At 35.4% G+C, this 25,631-nt stretch overlaps 1 protein-coding gene across 2 annotated transcripts in view; it reads left to right on the plus strand.

The window, feature by feature from the left end:
* Positions 1–25,631, plus strand: part of NECAB1 (N-terminal EF-hand calcium binding protein 1) — a 279,084-nt gene that overhangs the window by 73,750 nt on the left and 179,703 nt on the right. For both annotated transcript variants that reach the window (XM_019925422.2, XM_073794583.1), the window contains exon 3: positions 8,768–8,876. In XM_019925422.2, coding sequence (XP_019780981.1) covers positions 8,768–8,876 — 109 coding nt within the window. The remainder of the gene's footprint in view (positions 1–8,767; positions 8,877–25,631) is intronic.

The following is a 25,631-nucleotide window of genomic DNA, read 5'->3' on the forward strand; positions in this document are numbered from 1 at the left end:
TCCTCACTGTAGGAATTCTTCTCGGGAGAACGAATTCCCTTACTTCTAGGACCTTTAATTCCCATGCATTGATAGCTCCCAAGCATACATTCCAGTCGGCCTTTCTCTTTCTTTCTCTCTACCTCTCTCTCTCTCCCCCTTCTTCTTTTCCTCCCTCCCCTTTCTTCCCTCCCCCTTCCTCCCTCCCTCCTTCTTTCATTTACTCCTTCCCTCCCTGCCCCACCCTCTCCTTTTCTAGACTTGTATGACCCTACTGCTCACTGGGTGCCTCTACTTATTCCACAGAAACATCTAATTTTAACATGTCCAAAACAGCAGTTTACTTCACCCCACACTTTTTGCCCTGTGTTCTCTTTTACAATGGTGATATTGTCCATGTGATTACTCAGTCCTGGGAAGTGGGTATAATTCTTGATTTATTGTTCCCTCTCACCCATCACCTCTAACTGATCATCAGTTCCTGTTGATTCTTTTTCCTAAACAGATTGTAAATCTGTCTACTTCTCCTTGTTCTTACTGTCACCACCAAGGTTTATGCCAAGTTGATTCTTGTAGGAATTACTACAATGTCCTCTTATGGGTATTCTCTTCTAGTGTCTTACCTCTCCACTCCATTTTACTCACTGTAGCCACAGTAAGCTTTCCAATATGACAGTGCCTCTTTGGGTAAATTCAAAACTCTACCATGATTTTTCAGGTTTTTCATGACATTGACTCTCTGTTTCTCTCTGGCTTCTCCTCTCCTTCCAATATATATTCATTCTCTCCCCCAACCACCCCCAGCTTTATTGAGGTATAGTTGACAGTTTAAAATTGTACAAAGTATGCAACTTGATGATTTGATATACATATACATTGTAAAATATTAATCACTATCAAACTACTTAACATATGCATCACCTCACATAGTTACCATTTTCTTTTTTTATGTGTAGTGAGAACACAAGCTCTGCCCTTTTAGCAAATTTCAATTGTACAATACAATACTGTTAAGTATAGTCACATTGCTTACTTACTTACGTACTTATTTATTTATTTATTTTTAACATCTTTAATGCAGTATAATTGCTTTACAATGGTGTGTTAGTTTCTGCTTTATAACAAAGTGAATCAGTTATATATATACATATGTTCCCATATCTCTTCCCTCTTGCATCTCCCTCCCTCCCACCCTCCCTATTCCACCCCTCTACATGGTCACAAATCATCTACTGATCCCCCTGTGATATGTGGCTACTTCCCACTAGCTATCAATTTTACGTTTAATAGTGCATATATGCCCATGCCACTCTCTCACTTTGTCACAGCTTACCCTTCCCCTCCCCCATATCCTCAAATCCATGCTCTAGTAGGTCTATGTCCTTATTCCTGTCTTACCCCTAGGTTCTTCATGACATTTTTTTTTTCTTCTTCTTAGATACCATATATACATGTTAGCATACGGTATTTGTTTTTCTCTTTCTGACTTACTTCACTCTGTATGACAGACTCTAGGTCCATCCACCTCATTACAAATAACTCAATTTCGTTTCTTATTATGGCTGAGTAATATTCCATAGTATATATGTGCCACATCTTCTTTATCCATTCATTGGTTGATGGACACTTAGGCTGCTTCCATGTCCTGGCTATTGTAAATAGAGCTGCAATGAACATTTTGGTACATGACTCTTTTCGAATTATGATTTTCTCAAGGTATATGCCCAGTAGTGGGATTGCTGGGTTGTATGGTAGTTCTATTTGTAGTTTTTAAGGAAACTCCATACTGATCTCCATAGTAGCTGTATCAATTTACATTCCCACCAACAGTGCAAGAGTGTTCCTTTTTCTCCACACCCTCTACAGCATTTATTGTTTCTAGATATTTTGATGATGGCCATTCTGACTGGTGTGAGATGATATCTCATTGTAGTTTTGATTTGCATTTCTCTAATGATTAATGATGTTGAGCATTCTTTCATGTGTTTGTTGGCAATCTGTATATCTTCTTGGGAGAAATGTCTGTTTAGGTCTTCTGACCATTTTTGGATTGAGTTGTTTCTTTTTCTCTTATTGAGCTGCATAAGCTCCTTGTAAATTTTGGAGATTAATCATTTGTCAGTTGCTTCATTTGCAAATATTTTAACATTCTGAGGGTTGTCTTTTGGCCTTCTTTATGGTTTCCTTTGCTGTGCAAAAGCTTTTTAGTTTCATTAGGTCCCATTTGTTTATTTTTGTTTTTATTTCCATTTCTCTAGGATGTGGGTCAAAAAGCATCTTGCTGTGATTTATGTCATAGAGTGTTCTGCATATTTTTTCCTCTAAGAGTTTGATAGTGTCTGGCCTTACATTTAGGTCTTTAATCCATTTTGAGTTTATTTTTTATCCATTTTGAGTTTATTTTTGTGTATAGTGTTAGTGAGTGTTCTAATTTCATACTTTTACATGTACCTGTCCAGTTTTCCCAGAACCACTTATTGAAGAGGGTGTCTTTTCTCCACTGTATATTCTTGCCCCTTTATCAAAGATAAGGTGACCATAAGTGCGTGGGATAATCTCTGGGCTTTCTATTCTGTTCCATTGATCTATATTTCTGGTTTTGTGCCAGTACCATAGTGTCTTGATTAGTGTAGCTTTGTAGTATAGTCTGAAGTCAGGGAGCCTGATTCCTCCAGCTCCGTTTTTCATTCTCAAGATTGCTTTGGCTATTCGGGGCCTTTTTGTTTCCATACAAATTGTGAAAATTTTTGTTCTAGCTCTGTGAAAAATGCCAGTGGTAGTCTGATAGGGATTGCATTGAATCTGTAGATTGCTTTGGGTTGCAGAGTCATTTTCACAATGTTAATTCTTCCAATCCAAGACCATGGTATATCTCTCCACCTATTTGTATCATCTTTAATTTCTTTCATCAGTGTCTTATAATTTTCTACATACAGGTCTTTTGTCTCCTTAGGTAGGTTTATTCCTAGATATTTTATTCTTTTTGTTGCAATGGTAAATGCAAGTGTTTTCTTAATTTCACTTTCAGATTTTTCATCACTAGTGTATAAGAATTCCAGAGATTTCTGTGCATTAATTTTGTATCCTGCTACTTTACTAAATTCATTGATTAGCTCTAGTAGTTTTCTGATAGCATCTTTAGGATTCTCTATGTAGAGTATCATGTCATCTGCAAGCAGTGACAGCTTTATTTCTTATTTTCTGATTTGGATTCCTTTTACTTCTTTTTCATCTCTGATTGCTGTGGGTAAAACTTCTAAAACTATGTTGAATAAGAGTGGTGAGAGTGGGCAACCTTGTCTTGTTCCTGATCTTAGTGGAAATGGTTTCAGTTTTTCACCATTGAGGACGATGTGGCTGTGGGTTTGTCATATATGGCCTTTATTATGTTGAGGAAAGTTCCCTCTATGCCTACTTTCTGCAGTGTTTTTATGATAAATTGGTGCTGAATTTTGTCGAAAGCTTTCTCTGCATCTATTGAGATCATCATATGGTTTTTCTCCTTCAATTTCTTAATATGGTGTATCACATTGATTGATTTACATATATTGAAGAATCCTTGCATTGTTGGAATAAACCCCACTTGATCATGGTGTATGGTCCTTTTACTGTGCTGTTGGATTCTGTTTGCTCGTATTTTGTTGAGGATTTTGCATCTATGTTCATCAATGATATTGGCCTGTAGTTTTCTTTCTTTGTGACATCTTTGTCTGGTTTTGTTGTCAGGGTAATTGTGGCCTTGTAGAATGAGTTTGGGAGTGTTCCTCCCTCTGCTATATTTTGGAAGAGTTTGAGAAGGATAGGTGTTAGCTCTTCTCTAAATGTTTGATAGAATTAGGTTGTGTTCTAACTTCATTGATTTACATGCAGCTGTCCAACTTTCCCAACACCCTTTGCTGAAAAGACTCCTTTCCCATTGTACCTTCTTGCCTCCTTTGTTGAAGATTAATTGACTGCGGTGTGTGGGTTTACTTCTGGGCTCTTCTTTTCCATTGATCCATATTCTGTTTTTGTGCCAGTACCACACTGTTTTATTACTGTAGCTATGTAGTATTCTCTGAAGTCTGGGATGGTTATGCCTCCTGCTTGGTTCTTTTTTCAGGATTGCTTTGGCAGTTCTGAGTCTTTTATGGTTCCAGATGAATTTTAGGGTTATTTGTCCTAGTTCTGTGAAAAGTGCCATTGGTAATTTGATAGAGATTGTGTTAAATCTGTAGATTGCTTTGGGTACTATTGCCATTTTAACAATATTAATTCTTCCAATCCAAGAGCATGTGATATCTTTCCATTTCTTTGAATCATTTTCAATTTCCTTTATTAATGTTTTATAGCTCTCAGCTTATGAGTCTTTCACCTTCTTGGTGAGGTTTATTCCTAAGTATTTTATTTTGGGGGTTGTGATTTTAGAAAGTATTATTTTTTGTTTGTTGTTTTCTTTTTACATTCTTTCTGATATTTCATTGTTGTTGTAAAGAAATGCAACTGACTTCTGTATGTTAATCTTGTATCTTGCTACATTACTGAATTCATTTATCAGTTTTAGCAGTTTTTGTGTGGAGTCTTTAGGGTATCATACAGTGTATCATCTATATATAATTACAATTTTACCTCTTCCCTTCCAATTTGGATACATTTTATTTCTTTTTCTTGTCTGATTGCTGTGGCTAGGACTCCCAATACTGTGTTGAATAGAAGAGGTGAGAGTGGGCAATGTTGCCTTGCTCCAGATTTTAGCAGGAAGGCTTTCAGCTTTTCACCTTTGACTATTATATTGGCTGTGGGTTTGTCATAAATAGTTTTTACTATTTTGAGATATGTTCCCTCTCCATCCACTTTGGTAAGAATTTTTATCATGAATGGATGTTGAATTTTGTCAAATGCTTTTTCTGCATCTATTGAGATGATCATGTGGTTTTTGTTTTTTCTTTCATTTATATGGTGTATCACATTGATTGATTTGTGTGTGTTGAACCATCCTTGTAAACTTGGGATGAATCCCACTTGGTCACGGTTATGATCATTTTCATGTGTTGTTGGATTTGGTTTGTTAATATTTTGTTGAGAAGTTTCGCATCTATATTCATCAAAAATATTGGCCTGTAATTTTTTTTTTCTGATGGTGTGTTAGTCTGGTTTTATTATCAGTGATATGGTGGCTTCATTAAAATGTCCTTGGGAGTGTTCCCTGCTCTTCAATTTTCTGTAAGAATTTGAGAAGAATTGATATAAATTCTTCTTTGTATGTTTGCTAGAATTCACCTGTGAAGCCATCTGGTCCTGGACTTTTATTTGTAGGGAGTTTTTAAATTACAGACTCTATTTCAGTTCTAGTGATCAGTCTGTTCAAATTATTTATTTCTTCTTGATTCAATTTTGGAGGGCTGTATGTTTCTAGAAACTTGTCCCATTTCTTCTAGGTCACCAAATTTTTGACATATAATTCATAGTATTCCCTTATGGTTTTTTGTTATTCTGTAGTATCAATTGTTATGTCTCCTTTTTCATTTCTTATTTTGTTTATTTGGGTTTTCTCTCTTTTCTTCTTAGTGAGCCTGGCCAGAAGTTTGTCAATCTTGTTTATCCTTTCAACGAATCAACTCCTGGTCTTACTGATTTTGTCCTATTTTTTAAATTTCTATTTTATTCATTTCCTCTCTAGTTTTTATTATTTCCTTCCTTCTTCTGACTTCAGGTTTTGTTTTTCTTCTTTTTCTAATTCTTTTAAGTGGTTGGTTAAGTTGTTTATTTGAGATTTTTCTTCTTTTTGGAGGAAGGCCTGTATTGCTATAAACTTCCCTCTAAGAATTGCTTTTGCTGTATCCCATAGACTTTGTATGGCTGTGTTTTCATTGCCATTTGTCTCAAGGTATTTTTTAATTTCCTCTTTGATTTCATCATTGACCCATTGGTTTTTTAGAAGCATGTTGTTTAGTTTCCATGGAATCATTTTTTTCTCATTTCCTTTTCTGTGGTTAATTTCTAGTTTCATGTTGTTGTTGTCAGAAAAGATGCTTGAGATATTTTCTATAGTCTTAAATTTGTAGAGGCTTGTTTTGTGCCCTAGTATGTGGTTAATTCTAGAGAATGTTCCATGTGCACTTGAAAAGAATGTGTAATCTGATTTTTTGGATGTAATGTTGTGAAAATATCAATTAAGTCTAACTGTCCTATTGCATCACTTAGGATCTCTGTTGCCTTATTGATTCTCTGTCTGGAAGATTTGTCCATTGATGTGAGTGGGGTGTTAAAGTCTCCTACTATTATTGTATTCCTGTCAATTTCTCCCTCTATGTCTGTTAGTATTTGCTTTATGTATTTGGGTGCTCCTATTTTAGGTACATATATGTTGATAAGTGTAAAATCCTTTTGTATTGATCCTTTTATCATTATATAGTGTCCTTCTTTATCTTTCTTTATAGCCTTTGTTTTAAAGTCTATTTTGTCTGATATGAGTATTGGGACCCCCACTTTCTTTTCATTTCCATTTGCATGAAATACCTTTTTCCATCCCCTGGCTTTCAATCTATGTGTGTTCTTTGCCCTAAAGTGCATCTCTTGTAAGCGGTATACTGTACACTCTTGTTTTTTTATCCAACCTGCCACTCTGTCTTTTGACTGGAGCATTTAGTCCATTAACATTTAAGGTAATTATTGATAGATATATATTTATTGCCATTTAAAACCTTATTTTCCCATTGATTTTATATTTCTTCTTTGTCCGTTTCTTTTTCCTTTTGTTTTTCCTTTCATCATTTGATGATTTTCCTTTTGTATTATACTTATGTTCTCTTTTTGGTTTTTGTGAATCTATTGTGTGTTTCTGACTTGTGGTTACACTGTTTTTCATGTATGTTAACTCCTTCCTATATATAGTTGCCTTAGACTGGTAGTCATATAGGCTCAAACACATTCTAGGGGAAAAAAAAATCCACATTTTCTTACTCTCCTCCCCCACATTTTATGATTTTGATGTCCTCTCTTACATCTTCATGTTCTTCTTTTTGCTATTCATTGTGGTTGTCATCACTTTCACAGAAAATATTTTAAAATATTTTGATTAAAATTTAAAACATTCTGATTAATTTTGATTAAAACATTTCATTAAAATGTTTTAATCTGTGTACTGGTTTCTTTAAGTGATTATTTTCCAATTGTAATTTTCTTTTTCTTATAGATTCTTACTTCTTTTCTATTTAGAGAAGAACTTTCAATATTTCCTTTAGGATAAGTATAGTATTGCTGTATTCTTTTAATTTTTGCTTGTCTGGGAAGTTTTTTATCTCTCCTCTTCTAAAGGATAATCTTGCTGTGTAGAGTATTCTAGTTTGCAAATTTTTCCCTTCCAGGACTTTAAATATATCTTGACACTTGCTTTTGGCCTACAACGTTTCTGTAGAGAAATCAGCTGATAGTGTTAGTGGGGTTCCCTTGTAATTAACTCTTTGCTTTTCTCTTACTGCCTTTAGAATCTTCTCTTTGTCTTTAGCTTTTGACATTTTTATTATAGTATGTCTTAGTGTAGGTCTGCTTGGGTTTATCTTGTTTGGGACCCTCTGTGCTTCCTGTACGTGGATATCTGTTTCCTTCTTTACATTTGGGAAGTTTTCAGCCATAATTTCTTCAAACACATTTTTGATCCCTTTTTGCTTTCTTTCCCTTCTGGAATCCCTATTTTGCATAGGTTGGCATAGTTTATATTATCCCATAGGTCTCTTGTATTGCTTTCTTCTTATTTTTTTTTAATTTGGCTTTCTGTCTTGATTGGACGATTTCCATTATTCCTTATTCCATTATTCCAGGTCACTTATTTGTTCTTCTGCATTATTCATTTTGCTATTCATTGACTTTAGCTCAGCTTTTATCTTGGCAAATGAGTTTTCTAATATTTCTTGGTTCATCTTTCTAGTTTCTTTTTTCTGTACTCTGCATTTCCATTGATACCCCTTCTTAATTCCTTCAGTATTTTCATTATCTCCTGTTTTAAATCAGTGTCTATCATATTGAATAGGTCTGCTTCATTGTTTGTTCTTTCAGGGGAATGCTCTTGGTCTTTTAACTGGGAGTGGTTCCTCTGCTTCATTTTACTTTTATTTCTCTCTGTGAGTTTAGGAGAAGCAATTATGTACTCTGGTCTTGGAGGACTCTTTATACGTGGGAGCATCCCTGTGTAGCTTGTATGGATTTAGTATTTTTGGTCTGAGGGCTTTTTTTAGTATGCATGCCTGGCACCTCTTTCCTCAGCATGTGCTGGTCATTATCCCCTTGATAGGTGGTATGCAGATGTGGCTACTGGTGCCCAGTCCTGGAGTTCTCAGTGGTGGCAATGGCTCAGGAATGGCCCTGGGACACAGGATGGGAGCAGAGGTGGCTCACAACCACTCCTGGAGTTTGGGCAGGTGGCAGTGGGGGCTCTCAACCACTCCTGGGGTCTGCAAGGGTGGCAGTGGTGGCTTGCAACCACTCTTGGCTTGCAATGACTCCTGGTATCTGGGAGGGAGGTGGCAGGAGCCCACAACTACTCCTGGATTCCAAGAGGGAGATAGCAGAGACCCATGACCACTCCTTGGGTCTGGGAAGGAGGAGGTGGGGACCTGTGGCCATTCTTCGGTCTGGGTGGGTAATTATTTTTATTTTAAACACCTGAAATTGTTCTTCCTTTTTGAATACATGTATACATGCACAAACAAACCTGTTCAAGCATTTGATCAAAATGTTAAAAATTAAAAGATATAATAACATACAAAATTGAAATGATTTGCTTCTCTTTTGTTTGTTCTTACCATTTTAGATGATGGAAAATTGTCCTTTGAAGAATTCAAAGCATATTTTGCAGATGGTGTTCTGAGTGGAGAAGAGTTACGTGACCTCTTCCATACCATTGATACACATAATACCAAGTAAGGAACTTTTTTTAAATCACTACATTCTGTAAATAAAGTAGAGAGGGCATGAACAAGTACATACCAATGAAACAGAGATGGAGTAAAGCTGTAGAGGACACATTCTGTAACACGCCTATGTTCAGTTCTGAGATAGCCTCTAACAATTGAAATGCTGTGAAAAACTGAATTTTGAACTGGAAAATAAAGATTTTCTGTAGGAAGTTCTCATAAAGAGTTTGCAGAATTAAAACAAAGCATAGGTTATAAATAATTCTAATTCTGCCATTAATAAGAAAGTAGGATTTTACCTTGTTTCTTAGATTTCATCTCAGTTTGCTTCATTTAAAAATTGTTCTAAGTCCATTTTTATGTTACTGTAGTAAAATAGGAAATTGCAGCAATTATCTGGACAATTCAGATGTGTGTGCTGAACTCCAAATCAGTGTTACCTGAGAGATGTAGGTAATGCGGGACACAGAATTTTCTCTGAGCAATCAAAGTATATAGTGATCTACTTGATTTATTTTAAAATCTAGCAAAATAAAATATGAGCTCTGAAAATTTGTAGGTTTAGCTGATGGATTTTTTTGAGTCATTTTACAAGAAATGATTTACTTAATTTTTGAAATTTAAAGTGCTTTATTATGTTGCACTATAGGCACAGCTATGATTACATTTCTAAAAAATATTTGCTTCTCATGATCAAGCAAAATATTTTAAAAATATTATTTATGTGACAAAAGAGGAAAATTTAACTTGCAAGTTAAAGAGGAAAATTTAACCAACAAGATATATTTTCAATGTTTTCCTTCTTTCTTTCCAAATATTTTCAAAGTGGTTATGTCACTATATTTAAAGTGATAAAAGGAAAAAAATATATAATGAAAAATATTTTACCCAACAAGGGTAACATTCAGATTTGAAGGAGAGATAGTTTTAAGACAAACAAAATCTAAAAGAGTTTGGTACCACTAAAATGTCTGTACAATAAATGTTAAAGGGAGTTCTCTAAGTGGCAAAGAAAGACCACAAACAGAAATATGAAAATTATGAAGGTAAAGATCTCATTAGTAAAGGAAAATACACAGCAAAGATGGTAGATCAATCACTCACAAAACTAGTAGGCAGGTTAAAAGACAAAAGTAGTAAAATCATCTAATCCACCATAAGTAGTTAAGGGATATTTTTTTAAATGCAAAATGTGAAATAAAAAATATTAAATGTTGGGTGGGGGTGCAGGTCTGTTAGAATGCATTTGAACTTAAGAGATCAGTAAAGTATAATTATCGTGTGTGTGTGTGTGTGTATATATATATACATATATATATACACATATATATATTGTTATATATAAACCACATGGTAACCACAAACACAAATCTATAATAGATATACACACAAAATAGAGAAAGGAATCCAAAAATAACACTAAACATAGCATCAAGTCACATTGGAAGAGTGCAAAAGAAAAAGGAAGGAACAATAAAGAATTATAAAAATGAACTGAAAACAATTAACAAAATGGCAATTTATATGTACTTATCAATAACTACTTTAAATGTAAATGGATGAAATGCTCCAATCAAACAACACAGAGTGCCTGAATGGATACAAAAATAAGACCCATATGTATGCTGCCTACAAGAGACTTACTTCAGGTCTAAAGACACACAAAGACTGAAAGTGAGGGGATGCAAAAAGGTATTCCATGCAAGCAGAAATGAAAAGAAAGCCAGGGTAGCAATATTTATATCAGATAAAATAGACTTTTAAACAAAGACTGTAACAAGAGACAAACTAGGACATTACATAATCATAAAGAGATAAATGCAATAAGGAGATATAACATTTATAAATATATTTAAATCCAACATGGGAGCACCTAAATATATACAGTTATATATACTAAATAACTAATGAGTCACTGAAGAAATCAAAGAGGAAATCACACAAATGAAAATAGAAACACAACAATCCACAATCTGTGGGACACAGCAAAAACAGTTGTAAGAGGGAAGTTTATAGAGATACAAGCCTACCTCAGGAAAGAAGAAAAATCCCAGAGAAACAGCTTAATCTTACACCTAAAGGAACTAGAAAAAGAAATGCCAACAAAAATCTAATGTTAGTATGAAGAAAGCAATAATAATGAACATAGGAGAAATAAATGTAATAGAGACTAAAAAAGAAACAAAAAAAATCAATGAAACTAAGAGCTGATTCTTTGAAAAGATAAACAAAATTGATAAAACTTTAGACAGACTCATCAAGAAAAAAGGAGAGGTCCCAAATCAATAAAATAAGAAATTAAAAAAAGAGAGAGGTCCAAAATCAATAAAATAAGAAATGAAAAAGAAGTTACAACCCATGTTATAGAAATAGAAAGGATCATAAGAGATTGCTAAGAACAATTATACACCAATAAAATGGACAACCTAGAAGAAATGGATGAGTTCCTAGAAACATAAATATCCCAAGACTGAATCAGGAAGAAATAGAAAATATTAACAGACCTATTACCAGTAATGAAAAATAATCAGTAATAGAACAAACATAAGTTCAGGACTAGTTGGCTTCACAGGTGAATTCTCTCAAATATTTAGAAGAATTAATGCCTATCTTTCTCAAACTATTCCTCCCCCCCCCAAAAAAAAATTGAAGAGGAAGGAATGCTTCTGAACTCATTGCAAGAGGCCAGCATTACCCTGATACCAAAACTAGACAAAGACCCCACAGAAAAAGAAAATGATAGGCCCATATCTCTGGTGAACATAGGTGCAAAAATCCTCAAAAAAATTTTAGCACATTGAATTCAACAATACATTAAAAGGATCAAACAACATGATCAAGTGGGATTCATCCCAGATTTATCCCCCAGATGCAAGGATGGTTTAATATCAGCAAATCAATTAATAGGATACACCACATTAACAAATGGAAGAGTAAAAATCATATGATCATCTAAACAGATGGAGAAAAACTTTTGACAAAATTCAACACCAATTTATGATTTAAAACCTCTCGACAAAATGGGTGTAGAAGTAATATACCTCAACATAATAAAGGCGTAAATAACTAATGCACAGCTAACATCATATTCAACAGTGAAAGGTTGAAACTTTTCCCACAAAGATCAGTAACAAGAAAAGCATGCTCAATCTACCACTCCTATTCAAGATAGTACTGGAAGTCCTAGCCAAGGCAATTAGACTAGCAAAGGAAATAAAAGAATTCAGATTGGAAGGAATAAGTAAAACTGTCATTGTTTGCAGATGACATGATACTATATATAGAAAATCCTATATAGTATAGATACTATATATAGAAAATTCTAAACACACTGCCAAAAAACTACTAGAACTTTCAATGAATTCAGTAAAGTTGTAGGATAAAAAATTAACATACAGAAATCTGTTGCATTTCTGTACACTAAGAACAAACTATCAGAAAGAGAAATTAAGAAAACTATCTCATTTACAGTGGCATCAAAACTAATAAAATTCCTAGGTATAAATCTAACCAAGGAGGTAAAAGACCCATTTGGAAAACTATAAAACATTGATGAAAGAAATTGAAGATAACAACATACAAAGGGAAATATATACTGTGCTAAGGAATTGGAAGAATTAATATTGTTAAAATGTCCATGCCACCCAAAGCAATCTACAGTTTTAGTGTAATCCCTATCAAAATACCAATGGTAATTTCCACAGAACTAGAACAAATAATTCTAAAATTTGCCTGGAAACACAAAGGACCCTGAATAATCTAAACAATTTTGAGAAAGAAAAACAACACTGGATGTATCCCACTCCCTCATTTCAAACTATACCTCAAAGCTACAGTAATCAAAACAGTATGGTACTGGCATGAAAACATAGATCAGTGGAACAGAATTAAGAGCCCAGAAATAAACCCATGTTTATATGTTCAATTAGTCTACAACAAAGGAGGAAAGGACATACAATGGAGAAAAGACAGCTTCTTCAATAAATGGTATTGGGAGAACCAGACAGCTACTTACAAAATAATCAAACTGGACTACTTTCTCATGCCATATAAAAAATATACTCAAAATGGATTAAAAACATAAATGTAAGGCCTTAAACCATAAAACCTTTAGAAGATAACACAGGCAGTATGCTATTTGACATTAGTCGTAGCAATATTTTTTTGGATTTGTCTCCTCAGGCAAGGGAAACAAAAGCAAAAATAAATAAATAAGACTACATCAAACTAAAAAGCTTTTACACAGTGAAAGAAAATATCAGAAAAATGAAAAGGTAGCCTACTGAATGTGAGAAGATATTTTCAAACTATATATTGGAAAAGAAGTCAGTATCCAAAATATACAAGGAACTCATACAACTCAACCTCAAAAAAAACAACCAAGTAAAAAAGGGCAGAGGACTTGAATAGATATTTTTCCAAAGAAGAAATAAAGATGGCCATCAGACACATGAAAATATGCTCAAGGTCACTAATTATCAGCAAACTGCAAATGAAAACCACAATGAGATATCACCTCACACCTGTTGAAATGGGTACTATCAAAAATACAACCAATAGCAAATGTTGGTCAGGATGTGGAGTAAAGGGAAACCTTATGCACTCTTGGTGGGAATGCAATTTGGTACAGTTACTATGAAAACATAGTGTAGAGTTTCCTCAAACAATTAATGATAGAGCTACCATACAATCTAGCTATTTCACTTCTGAGTATTTTTCTGAAGAAAACAAAATCAAAAAGATACATGCACCCCCATGTTCACTGCAGCATTATTTACAATAGCCAAGATTTGGAAGCAACCTAAGAGTCCATCAAAAGATGGATGAATAAGGAAGATGTGGTACATACATACAATATAATACTATTCAGCCATAAAGAGAATAAAATTTTGCCATTTGCAACAATATGGATGGACTTTTGGAGGATATAATGCTAGATGAAATAAGTAAAATAAAGAAGGCGAATAATGTGTGATATCACTTACATGTGGAATCTAAAAATTACAACAAACTAGTGAATATAACAAAAAAGAAGCAGACTTACAGATGTAGAGAACAAAATAGTGGTTGCCAATGGGGATAGAGAGGGGAGAGCATCAATATAGGGTTGGGGGACTAGAGGTACAAAATATTATGTATAAAATGAATAAGCTACAAGGATATGATGACAGCATAGGGAATATAGCTAATATTTTATAATAACTGCAAATATTGTTAAAAATTGTGAATTGCTATGAGTCATGGGGATGAATTGTACTGCATGAGGAATACAGTCAATAATATTGTAATAACATTGTATGATGATAAATGGTAACTAGATTTACTGTGATCATTTAGTAATGTATAGCAATATTGAATCACTATGTTGTACACCTGCAACTAATCTAGTCAATTATTCTTCAACATCAAAAGAAGTGTTTTCACTTATCAGAAAGCCAGCATGTCCACATTTTTCAGCCAGTTAGAGGAATACATTAAGAAATTAGCATAATTCCTTGTAGAAGAGATTCACAGCACAGGCAGGGAGAATGATCCCCTGGAGGCAAAAATGATTCTTCCAGTATAGCAATTTGGAGTTCCAGATTGTCAGGATAGACCAAACAGTAGACCAGATGGAAGTTTTGCTGTTATATCAGACAGTGAACACACAGGAAAGTTTCTTGGGGCCTGCAGGTGGAAGCCTGTGATAGAGATGGACAACTGATGTCTTCAGATCAGGTGTTCCTTATTCCAGACTAAAATAATTTTTTTGGATGCTGAGCACTGGTATTTCAACCCAGTACTTGTTAAATCACTGAAGCACATTAAAGCAAACAAACAAACAAAAAAATTACCACCTACAAAAAATCATAGTTCATCTTGAGCTAGACTTGAAAGTTTAAAATTTTCTTTCTTAACCTAACATGAAACTTTTCTCTCTAAAGTTTCACTTAATTTGTTCAATTTCTTAGGGCCATGCAGAATATGAATATTTTATAACAAGTCTTTCTAATATTTGAAGACAGTTTTTATGCACCAATAATGAGATAAAGTCCCATAATAATTGGAGAGTAATAATATCAAAGGGTTTGTTTTAGATGATAGAATTTTATTCCTTCTGAAACAGGAAAATCCGTTCATTTTATACTTGTGCATAACAGTTAAATTTTAAAGCTTGATTAGTTGGTTGATGAAACCGCCTTCTCCCTTGAGTTACCCATTACCCTCCTTAAGTAGACACATTTTATGGGCATTAGGAAAAGAAGGCAGGATCAATACCCAAGGAATAAGTATTTAGTAGGTTGGTCTGAAGACCAAAGCCTGCACTGCATTATGACTAGAAAGGTCATTCCAATTCCAATAGCTCCAATAGTGGGTAAGAGAGATCTCCCTATTAACATAGCCTATACATCTTCAACTAGCACTGAACGCTAAGAGAGCAGCACCAAGTGCCTGGAGGATAGGGCAGACCCCAGTCCCAAGTGCTAAGCTAAGGAAGTATGGCATGACTTAGAGTCATGAAATCAGAAAATGGAAAAAGGTGGTGTAGCTGTATGTCAAGAGAGCACAGTGAAAATCAAAGTCCAAAGAATACAGGCTAAAGTGTGGTGGACACACTGGCTGTGTCAGGGTTGAGTTTTAGCAGTATAGATTGGGCAAAGGAACACTGGCAGAAGAGTACTCCAAATATTCAGATGAAGCCCAAACTGCCCATGAGCAAACTCACAGAGAACGAAGAGTCCAGATGGAGCATTTTATGATCAAGACTTACCTGTTAGAACCAGATGGTGGGCTGGCCTCTGTCCAGGCATTAAGTTGCCTCTTTGGCATAAGCAGACAAAGCCCAACAGATGTATACTGTTTTCCACAGAGAGGCACAAGTTAGCTGACACATGTGGTCAATGATGTTAGTTTAGCATGCTTATATGCCAAATGAGGCATGGCGCCAGAGGAGCCAAGGAAACTAAGGAGGGAGAGAATAACATTCTTTTTATAGATTTGCCTCAACTTCTCCTAAGCCTTACTTAGCAGAGTTCACAGCAGGGCAGAAGATGTACTAGGAAGGACTTTACTGGTTGTGAGTGACAGAAACATAAATTAAGCTGACTTAAAGAAATAATTATCTGGTTCATGTATCTGAAAAGTCCAGAGGTAGGCTTCATGTGTGTTGGAGTAAAGTGCCCAAACAGTGGTGCTAGGAATCTGTCTATCATCTCTCACCTCTTCTTTCTCTATGTTGGCTATTCTCTTGTGCAGACTCTCTTGCTGAGAGGTCAAGATGGTTACGAGAGGCTCAAGGTTCATATTGCCACCACCTTGGCAAACGCCAAGAGGCTGGTTTTCTTTCAGAGTAGTACCAGCAAAATTCTGGTCTTGAATTATGTTAGCCTGGCTTGGAGCTCATACACATCTCTGGAAAATCACTGTTTTCAAGGAAAAAATAAAGTGAAAAGGAACCAGGATGCTATTATCAAAATAAAGGGGAATAAATTCTGGGCAGGCAAAACTTGAGTCCCCTGTAGATCAAATAACCACCTACTTAGCCTCAAAGACTTCCACTTACCATCTCATATTTTAGAGGACAAGGAGCTTGGTAGAGTTTCAACTCCAGAGAGCTCCTACAAAGTGTGGAGTCAATCTGGAAAATCTGAAGCTATCTATATGGGAAAAGATTGAAGCCAGGGAGAAATCTTTGTTTTAATAGGCATCCTAGTTCCATTGAGCTATGCAGGACCCTAGCCCTCTACACCTGCCTCTCTTCTTGACCATCTGATTGTGTCTATTCTCAATGTTGCTGTTTTCCCATACTCCACTAGAATCATGCCTATAATCCCCCTTCTTTTTCCTTATGGTCCTACCAAGTCTCTGTATTTGCAGATACTGCAAAAAACTTAGGCAGACTTAGTGAGTAACACCTGGTCTTTTTTCTCTTAGTATTTCTCCATAATCACCTAACAGATTTTCTGGGCAGTTGTCACATATCACATTATCCTTATTTTTTTTAATTTAAAAATTAGAAAGAACTGAGTATATAACTAAGAGAAGCACTATTTGATTACATCCTATAGAGGTATACTTTTTGCCACATTCTTAGACACTGAAAATAGAAGTCTTACAACCTTACCAAGACTCACTCTAATCTATAACCAGTTCTCCAGTTATTGATTCCATTTCGTCATTGGAACTAACCTGTAGTCATCAAATTTCCTTATTATTCACTCAATTTTTAAATGTGCCTTTCACTCCAATAATTTCTGAAATCCATTTATTTTCTTTGAGCATATCTACTTCATGAAGATATGGAGAGAATAAAACAAGCTACTTCTTAAGAGTTACATTTAAAATTATTTTCTTTCCTGTGAAGGCATTTCATTGGCACCACCACAATTTCCTCCTAAATCAGACCATTCCACAATTTGCAGTGCTGACTGGGGCTGAGGACTGTTCCTTGTAGGGAGAGTGAGGAATCAACAAAGTCTACATAATAATTAAGAAGATTAGCATAGTTTGAGGGATTTATAAAGAAGACAATTTTAAGGAGATTTTCTTTAAAGTGACAGGAAATGGTTTCTCCTTAGTTATAATTGCTGAAAAAATAATTGGTTCTAATTTTCTCTGACAAAGATGATAGACAAGCCAAATTTTGTATCAAGACAATATGTATATAATTTCTAAAAAATATGGAATTTCTAAAGGAAATGTTTAATTTTTAATTAAATAAGGAAATACATTTATTGAATGACTATATGGCAGGCACTTACTTGCATCATCTTATTTAATCTTCACAAAAAAACAAATAACAAGGTATTATTAGTATTATTATTATTCACAGCCTACAGTTAAGGAATCTGATACAGAAATTTAAGTGATTTGACCAAGGTTACACAGACAGTAGTGTAAGTCCTGGAGATTATTTCATGGCGGCCTGAAAACAAAACTCAAAGCTCTTTCCATTGTCATGCCACCTCAGTAAATTTTCAGATTTTTAGCTATTTATTTTGTATATCAGAAATCAAAAGATTCCAAGGCCAGCTTTTAAACTCACTTTCAGGTATTTCATTCTTGATGAGAAGATGCTTGATTCTTTCCAGCAGTAGAATATATTTGGATGTGCAGCATAGAGGTAATTGCTTTAATTGCTGCCTTTATCTCTCCTCTTTTTATATCCATAATGTAGGATTTTTACAGTGTAGGAGTTGTTACAATGTAGCAATGTTATTCTTTTTCTCTGTGGACATTATTTCTTTCTTGGAACATTTCCCTCCCTCCATCCTACCTTTACATTTGGAATTTTGGACTTACTCCTCTTGGACTTACTCCTCTTACTACTCTCCATCCCATCACTCTGCACTTACCTCATTTTCTCCATTGTTCTTCAGAGCACTCACAGAGTTTTACTGTTTCAATTAGTCATTTTTATTAAAGACCTTTGCTTCCAAATTTTTTCAGATATTTTATATTTTTAATATTATCTAGAGAATTATTCTCTGCTTGTCACCTCTTCCTCCCAATAAAGAACTTGAATTCTCTTTTTATCTTTTGTTTTTTAATAAATTTATTTATTTTTGGCTGTGTTGGGTCTTCGTTGCTGCACATGGGCTTTCTCTATTTGCAATGAGCAGGGGCTACTCTTCGTTGCGGTGAGTGGGCTTCTCATTGCAGTGGCTTCATTGTTGTGTAGTACAGGCTCTAGGCACATGGGCTTCGGTAGTTGTGGCATGCAGGCTCAGTAGTTGTGGCTCGTGGGCTCTGGAGCTCAGGCTTAGTAGTTGCAGCACATGGGCTTAGTTGTTCCTCGGCATGTGGGATCTTCCTGGACCAGGGCTCGAACCCATGTCCCTTGAATTTGCAGGTGGATTCTTAACCATTGCACCACCAGGGAAGTCCCCTCTTTCAATCTTAACTGTACTCTGTCTTCCCATCAGCCATGATAAAATTGCTAATGGTGAAGCAAAATCTATTACTGCTTAAAATAAAAATTGTCTACTGAGGAATCAAGGCGAATTATTTATTCACCTAACTGCAGTGTTCTTTCTTACTTGCCAATACCCACCAAGTGGGTGAAATCAAATCAGTAAAATGTTAACCCCAATCTTTAAAAAATATGTGATGCTCACTTCTTGGACAAGTCTCCATCTCTCATCTCCCATGTCCAATGCACCAATAAATTCTGTCCTTATTCCCCTCCAGTTTATTAATCCTATGAATCCAACTATTCCCTTTATTGTCACCACATTCCCTAAGTACCTTCTTTCTCTTTTTTACAACTATACTATTCTCAAAAATGATCTGTTTGATGGAAGAGTTACAATTGTTTTTCTCTGTGACATTTTGAGATTATAAAATTCTTGAAATAAATACAAATAACCTCAAAGTCATTGCTTACTTCTTCTTTTTTTTTTTTTTTTTTTTTTTCGCGTATGCGGGCCTCTCGCTGTTGTGGCCTCTCCCGTCGCGGAGCACAGGCTCCGGATGCGCAAGCTTAGCGGCCATGGCTCACGGGCCCAGCTGCTCCGCGGCATGTGGGATCTTCCCGGACCGGGTCATGAACCCGCGTCCCCTGCATCGGCAGGCGGACTCTCAACCACTGCGCCACCAGGGAAGTCCCATTGCTTACTTCTTAAATGAATATTTTTAAAGAGCAATTTCTTTAGGAAAATACTTTCCCTCCACAATAAAATTTATATAAATAACATATGCTTCCTATAAAAAAAGAACTCAAACAGTATAGAAATCATAAGAAAGAGCAGAAAAGGACACCTGAAATTTCATCACTTTGAGATAACTACCCATAGCATTTAGTTACCATTACTTCCAATGTGTGCATTCAGTTTGTTTGTTTGTTTTCCACAAATGACTTTATTTTATTTTAACATCTTTACTGGAGAATAATTGCTTTACAATGGTGTGTTAGTTTCTGCTGCACAACAAAGTGAATCAACTATACATATACATTTATCCCTATTTCTCTTCCCTCTTGAGTCTCCTTCCCACACTCCCTATCCCACTCCTCTAGGTGGACACAAAGCACCGAGTGAATCTCCCTGTGTCATGTAGCTGCTTCCCACTAGCTATCTACTTTACATTTGGTAGTGTATATATATCCATGTCACTCTCTCACTTCGTCCCAGCTTACCCTTCCCCCCTCCCCACGTCCTCAAGTCCGTTCTCTACATCTGCGTCTTTATTCCTTTATTCCTGTCCTTCCCCTAGGTTCTTCAGAACATTTTTTTTTTTTTTTTAGATTCCATATATATGTGTTAGCATACGGTATTTGTTTTTCTTTTTCTGACTTACTTCACTCTGTATGACAGTCTCAAAGTCCACCCACCTCACTGCACATAACTCAATTTTGTTTCTTTTTATGGCTGAGTAATATTCCATTGTATATATGCCACATCTTCTTTATCCATTCATCTGTTGATGGACACTTAGGTTGCTTCCATGTCCTGACTATTGTAAATAATGCTGCAATGAACATTGTGGTACATGACTCTTTCTGAATTATGGTTTTCTTAGGGTATATGCCCAGTAATGGGATTCCTGGGTCGTATGGTAGATCTACTTTTAGTTTTTGAAGGAACCTCCATACTGTTCTCCTTAGTGGTTGTATCAGTTTACATTTCCACGAACAGTGCAAGAGGGTTCCCTTTTCTCCACACTCTCTCCAGCATTGACTGCTTGTAGATTTTTTGATGATGGCCATTCTGACTGGTGCAAGGTGTTACCTCATTGTAGTTTTGATTTGCATTTCTCTAATGATTAGTGACGTTGAGCATCCTTTTACGTGTTTGTTGGCAATCTGTAGGTATTCTTTGGAGAAATGTCTATGTAGGTATTCTGTCCATTTTTGGATTGGGTTGGTTATTTTTTTGATATTGAGCTGCATGAGTTGCTTGTATGTTTTGAAGATTAATCCTTTGCCATTTGCTTCATTTGCAAATATTTTCTCCCATTCTGAGGGTTGTCTTTTTGTCTTGTTTATAGTTTCCTTTCGCTGTGCAAAAGCTTGTAAGTTTCATTAGGTCGAATTCCATTTCTCTAGGATGTGGGTAAAAAAGGACCTTGCTGTGATTTATGTCATAGAGTGTTCTGCCTATGTTTTCCTCTAAGAGTTTGATAGTGTCTGGCCTTACATTTAGGTCTTTAATCCATTTTGAGTTTATTTTTGTGCATGGTGTTAGGGAGTGTTCTAATTTCATACTTTTACATATACCTGTCCAGTTTTCCCAAAACCAAAAGAAAAGGCTGTCTTTTTGCCATTGTGTATTCTTGCCTCCCTTATCAAAGATAAGGTGACCATATGTGCATGGGTTTATCTCTGGGCTATCCATCCTGCTCCTTTGATCTATATTTCTGTTTTTGTGCCAGTACCACACTGTCTTGATTACTGTAGCTTTGTAGTATAGTCTGAATTCAGGGAACCTGATTCCTCCAGCTCTGTTTTACTTCACGATTGCTTTGGCTATTTGGGTTTTTTGTGTTTCCATACAAATTGTGAAGTTTTTTGTTCTAGTTCTGTGAAAAATACCATTGGTAGTTTGATAGGGATTGCATTCAATTTGTAGATTGCTTTGGGTAGTGTAGTCATTTTCACAATGTTGATTCTTCCAATCCAAGAACATGGTATATCTCTCCATCTGTTTGTATCATCTTTAATTTCTTTCATCAGTGTCTTATACTTTTCTGCATATGGGTCTTTTGTCTCCTCAGGTAGGTTTATTCCTAGGTATTTTATTCTTTTTTTTTGCAATGGTAAATGGGAGTGTTTCCTTAATTTCTCTTTCAGATTTTTCATCATTAGTGCATAGGAATGCAAGTGCATTCTGTTTTAATCACAGAGAACTACTTTCTTTTGAGTTTCTTCTCTTCCACTGTCTACCCCTAACCCACTCTTCATAACCAATCTTCATCAGCACCTAAAGTGTGATCTTCTGCATCTTTTTTCCATGCTTGTGTAATTGTATATACATCTATATGTCTCATGAAAGTATTCCCTGACCTTCCTTTTTAGGTTAAATTTCTCATTCTGCCTTCTCGTTGTAATATGTATCTCTTCTCTGCAGCTCTTGAATCAGCTACAATTTTATATTTGTTTTGTGTTTGATTAATGCTCATGTTGCCTGGCCTAAACTTCATGAAGGCAGAGGTCATGACTCTTTTGCTTTCCACTGATTCCAGGACCTATCATAGCATCTAGCACATATTACAAGTTCAATGAGAAGGGAGAGATTTCTCCTACCCCATACCTTATTCTAGGCATTTTGCTTGATTAGCCCTGCCCCTTCCCTCTGCCTAGCAAAGTTTTCCTGGCATCAAGGTCCACTGAACTCCATGAAAAGTAGTGCTGCAATATGGAAAGAACTCAGGAACTGGTCAAGGTTAAATCCTTCGACTATCTAGCTATGAGGACTATGGGTGGTCATTGTTCTTCATTGAACCCTAATTTCATTGGCTGTAAAATAGAGCCAATATAAAAACCCAGCTTTCAAAGTTTAGCAGTAATGTATATAAAGACCTGCCATAAAATAATAATTATTATGATGTAATCACTAACCTTTTCATCTTTCCTGTTCATCTTTTTTCTCCAAATTTCTATAAGTATGGTTTATACTTTCATAATGTACCACTAAATTATATGCCATCTCTTATATTTTGCTAATTGTTTCACTAGTATATTAATCTTGTCTCCAAATCTAAACTATAAACTCCTCTGAGGCAAGGACATTGTTCTCACTACTGCAGCAATTACTGGAATACATTCAATAACGACTTGGTTACTTGATGGATTGTTATAGAAGTCGGATATATTGATTAGGTAAAAGAAAGGCATGCAAAGGTATATTGCTTGTGACTTTTAGACTTTAGAACCTGCCGACTGACCACAGAAAAGGTGATGCCGCTGACAAATCCTGTTGAATAAAAAAGGAGAACTGACTCTTCTCGTTGGGGACAGAATAAATGATAAATCTGGCTTTGGACTCTCAGTTAAACAGTTTCAAAAGTTGTTCCTTTTTTAAAATAGTTATCTACTCCTATGAATTAAAAAACATGAAATGCAATGTTAAGATGTAAATGTGAATTATTTCCTTACTCTAACAGATTCAGAATATGTTCAAATTAAGAATTTCTTTTTGTCCCAGTATATTTAATACATTTACATGTAAAAATAAGTTTTCAATGCTTAAAAAGAATCTCCTACTACATAAAATAGTATATTCTCTTTTATGATCTTAAAAGGTTTCTCATGGAGAAAAAATAGACTAAATAGCAATAGCTTTTAGCAGTTAAACTGTAATAGGAAGAAAGCTGAGCATGGGTATCAGCTGAACATTATTGTCCTTTTTCATTCACTAATGGATTTAACGGTTTAATTTTATTTTTAAGTTTCCCTGGGAACCTATTTTTAATCAACTTCAGATTAAAAACAGTGATTCAGAATAATTAGAAATCTACTCATGGAGGGCCTTAGAATTGTGATCATTTGCACAAATAACTTTTCCTCTATCATCCCATCCTCACTGCCATCAGGTAGAAATTAGTAGATATAGACTTGAGACTGGCAAAAGAGTTTCTCTTTTCTCTCTTTCTTTCTTTGAATTGTGAACAGTTTCTAAGTGAAAACTCGGATTATCAAATTTGACAATTTTATTCCAGTTGAGATCATTGCTTCCAAGAAATTAGTCATTTTTTACCTACTTATTCATTTATTTATTCAACAAATATTTATTAACCAACTACAATGGGTACTATGTGCCATGTATTATACATAAATGAATAAATATTACTTTATATTTATGGGAAGCTGACATATTGATTGATAGAAAATTGTTTTCCAAATATCTTATGGGGGGTTGATTTTTTGCAAAAAAGGAGTCAGTGGCTCCTACTTAATATGTTTATTAATATTCTATTAATATTTCTATTTCTATGCTTGTCTTAACCTAAGATCTCTACAATAGTTATTTCTTGGTGATAAAATGCAATATAACATGTTCATTACTGTTTGAAAAACCTGTCCTTTAATAAAAATTAGTTTGTGTGAAAGTTATTAGTAGGAGACTAACTTTTAAAAAATGGCTTCAAAAAAACCAGAGACTCCTAGGTTATGTGGAAATGAGTCACCTGTCTCACTTTGGCCAAAGGTCAACCATTTAAGGAAATAATATAGACAACGGAAATGATATCCTATTACTTGAAAAATAACTTATCAAGGCTCTTCCTGTGGACTCATCAAGAATCAAATAGGGAGAGTTACCATTTAACCTTTATTTCAAAAATATAAGTAGAAATAATGGAATTTTATCTACTGTCTCTGAGTCACTGTCTCTGCCTGGTTTCTTTCAATCTCTCTCACTCTTTCTTTCTGTCTTGGTCTGATCAATCCCCAAATTTGATGTAAAATTGTGTCTATATGAGACTCATAGAATGAATTGTAAGAGCTCTCCAGTGTTTGAATATTTGTTTTCCTATTTATTCTAAGTATCTCCTGGCAATTCTACATTTTTTTTAAACATCTTTATTGGAGCATAATTACTTTACAATGGTGTGTTAGTTTCTGTTGTATAACAAAGTGAATTAGCTATACATATACATATATCTCCCTATCTCCTCCCTCTTGAATCTCCCTCCTACCCTCCCTATCCTACCCCTCTGGTGGTCACAGAGCACCGAGCTGATCTCCCTGTGCTATGCGGCTGCTTCCCAGTAGCTATCTGTTTTACATTTGGTAGTATATATAAGTCCATGCCACTCTCTCACTTCATCACAGCTTACCATTCTGCACCGCCTGCCCCCCCGCCCCGTGTCCTCAAGTCCATTCTCTATGTCTGTGTCTTTATTCCTGTCCTACCCCTAGTTTCTTCAGAACTTTTTTTTTTTTTTTAGATTCCATATGTATGTGTTAGGATGTGGTATTTGTTTTTCTCTTTCTGACTTCACTCTGTATGACAGACTCTGAGTCCACCCACGTCACTACAAATAACTGAATTTCATTTCTTTTTATGGCTGTGTAATATTCCATTGTATATATGTACCACATCTTCTTTATCCATTCTTCTGTCAATGGACACTTAGGTTGCTTCCATGTCCTAGCTATTGGAAATAGAGCTGCAATGAACATTGTGGTACATGACTCTTTTTGAATTGTGGTTTTCTCAGGGTATATGCCAAGTAGTGGGATTGCTGGGTCATATAGTAGTTCTATTTTTAGTTTTTGAAGGAACCTCCATACTGTTCTCCATAGTGGCTGTATCAGTTTACATTCTCACCAACAGTGCAAGAGGGTTCCCTTTTCTCCACACCCTCCTGAGCATTGATTGTTTGTAGATGTTTTGATGATGGCCGTCCTGACTGGTGTGAGGTGAAACTTCATTGTAGTTTTTTTTTTTAATCTCATTAATAAGATTTTTAAATATGATTTTTTAAATTTATTTATTTATTTTATTTGTTTATTTTTGGCTGCATTGACTCTTCCTTGCTGCGTGTGTGCTTTCTCTGGTTGTGGCGAATGGGGGCTACTCTTCATTACAGGGCATGGGCTTCTCATTGCAGTGGCTTCTCTTGTTGTGGAGCACGGGCTCTAGGCACATGGGCACCCATAGTTGTGGCTCACGGGCTCTAGAGCTCAGGCTCAGTAGTTGTGGTGCATGGGCTTCATTGCTCCACGGCGTGTGGGCTCTTCCTGGACCAGGGCTTGAACCCTTGTCCCCTGCATTGGCAGGCAAATTCTTAACAACTGCACCACAGGGGAAGCCCCATTGTAGTTTTGATTTGCATTTC

The sequence above is a fragment of the Tursiops truncatus genome, chromosome 17 (genome assembly GCF_011762595.2).
Source record: "Tursiops truncatus isolate mTurTru1 chromosome 17, mTurTru1.mat.Y, whole genome shotgun sequence".
Taxonomy (NCBI): Eukaryota; Metazoa; Chordata; class Mammalia; order Artiodactyla; family Delphinidae; genus Tursiops; species Tursiops truncatus.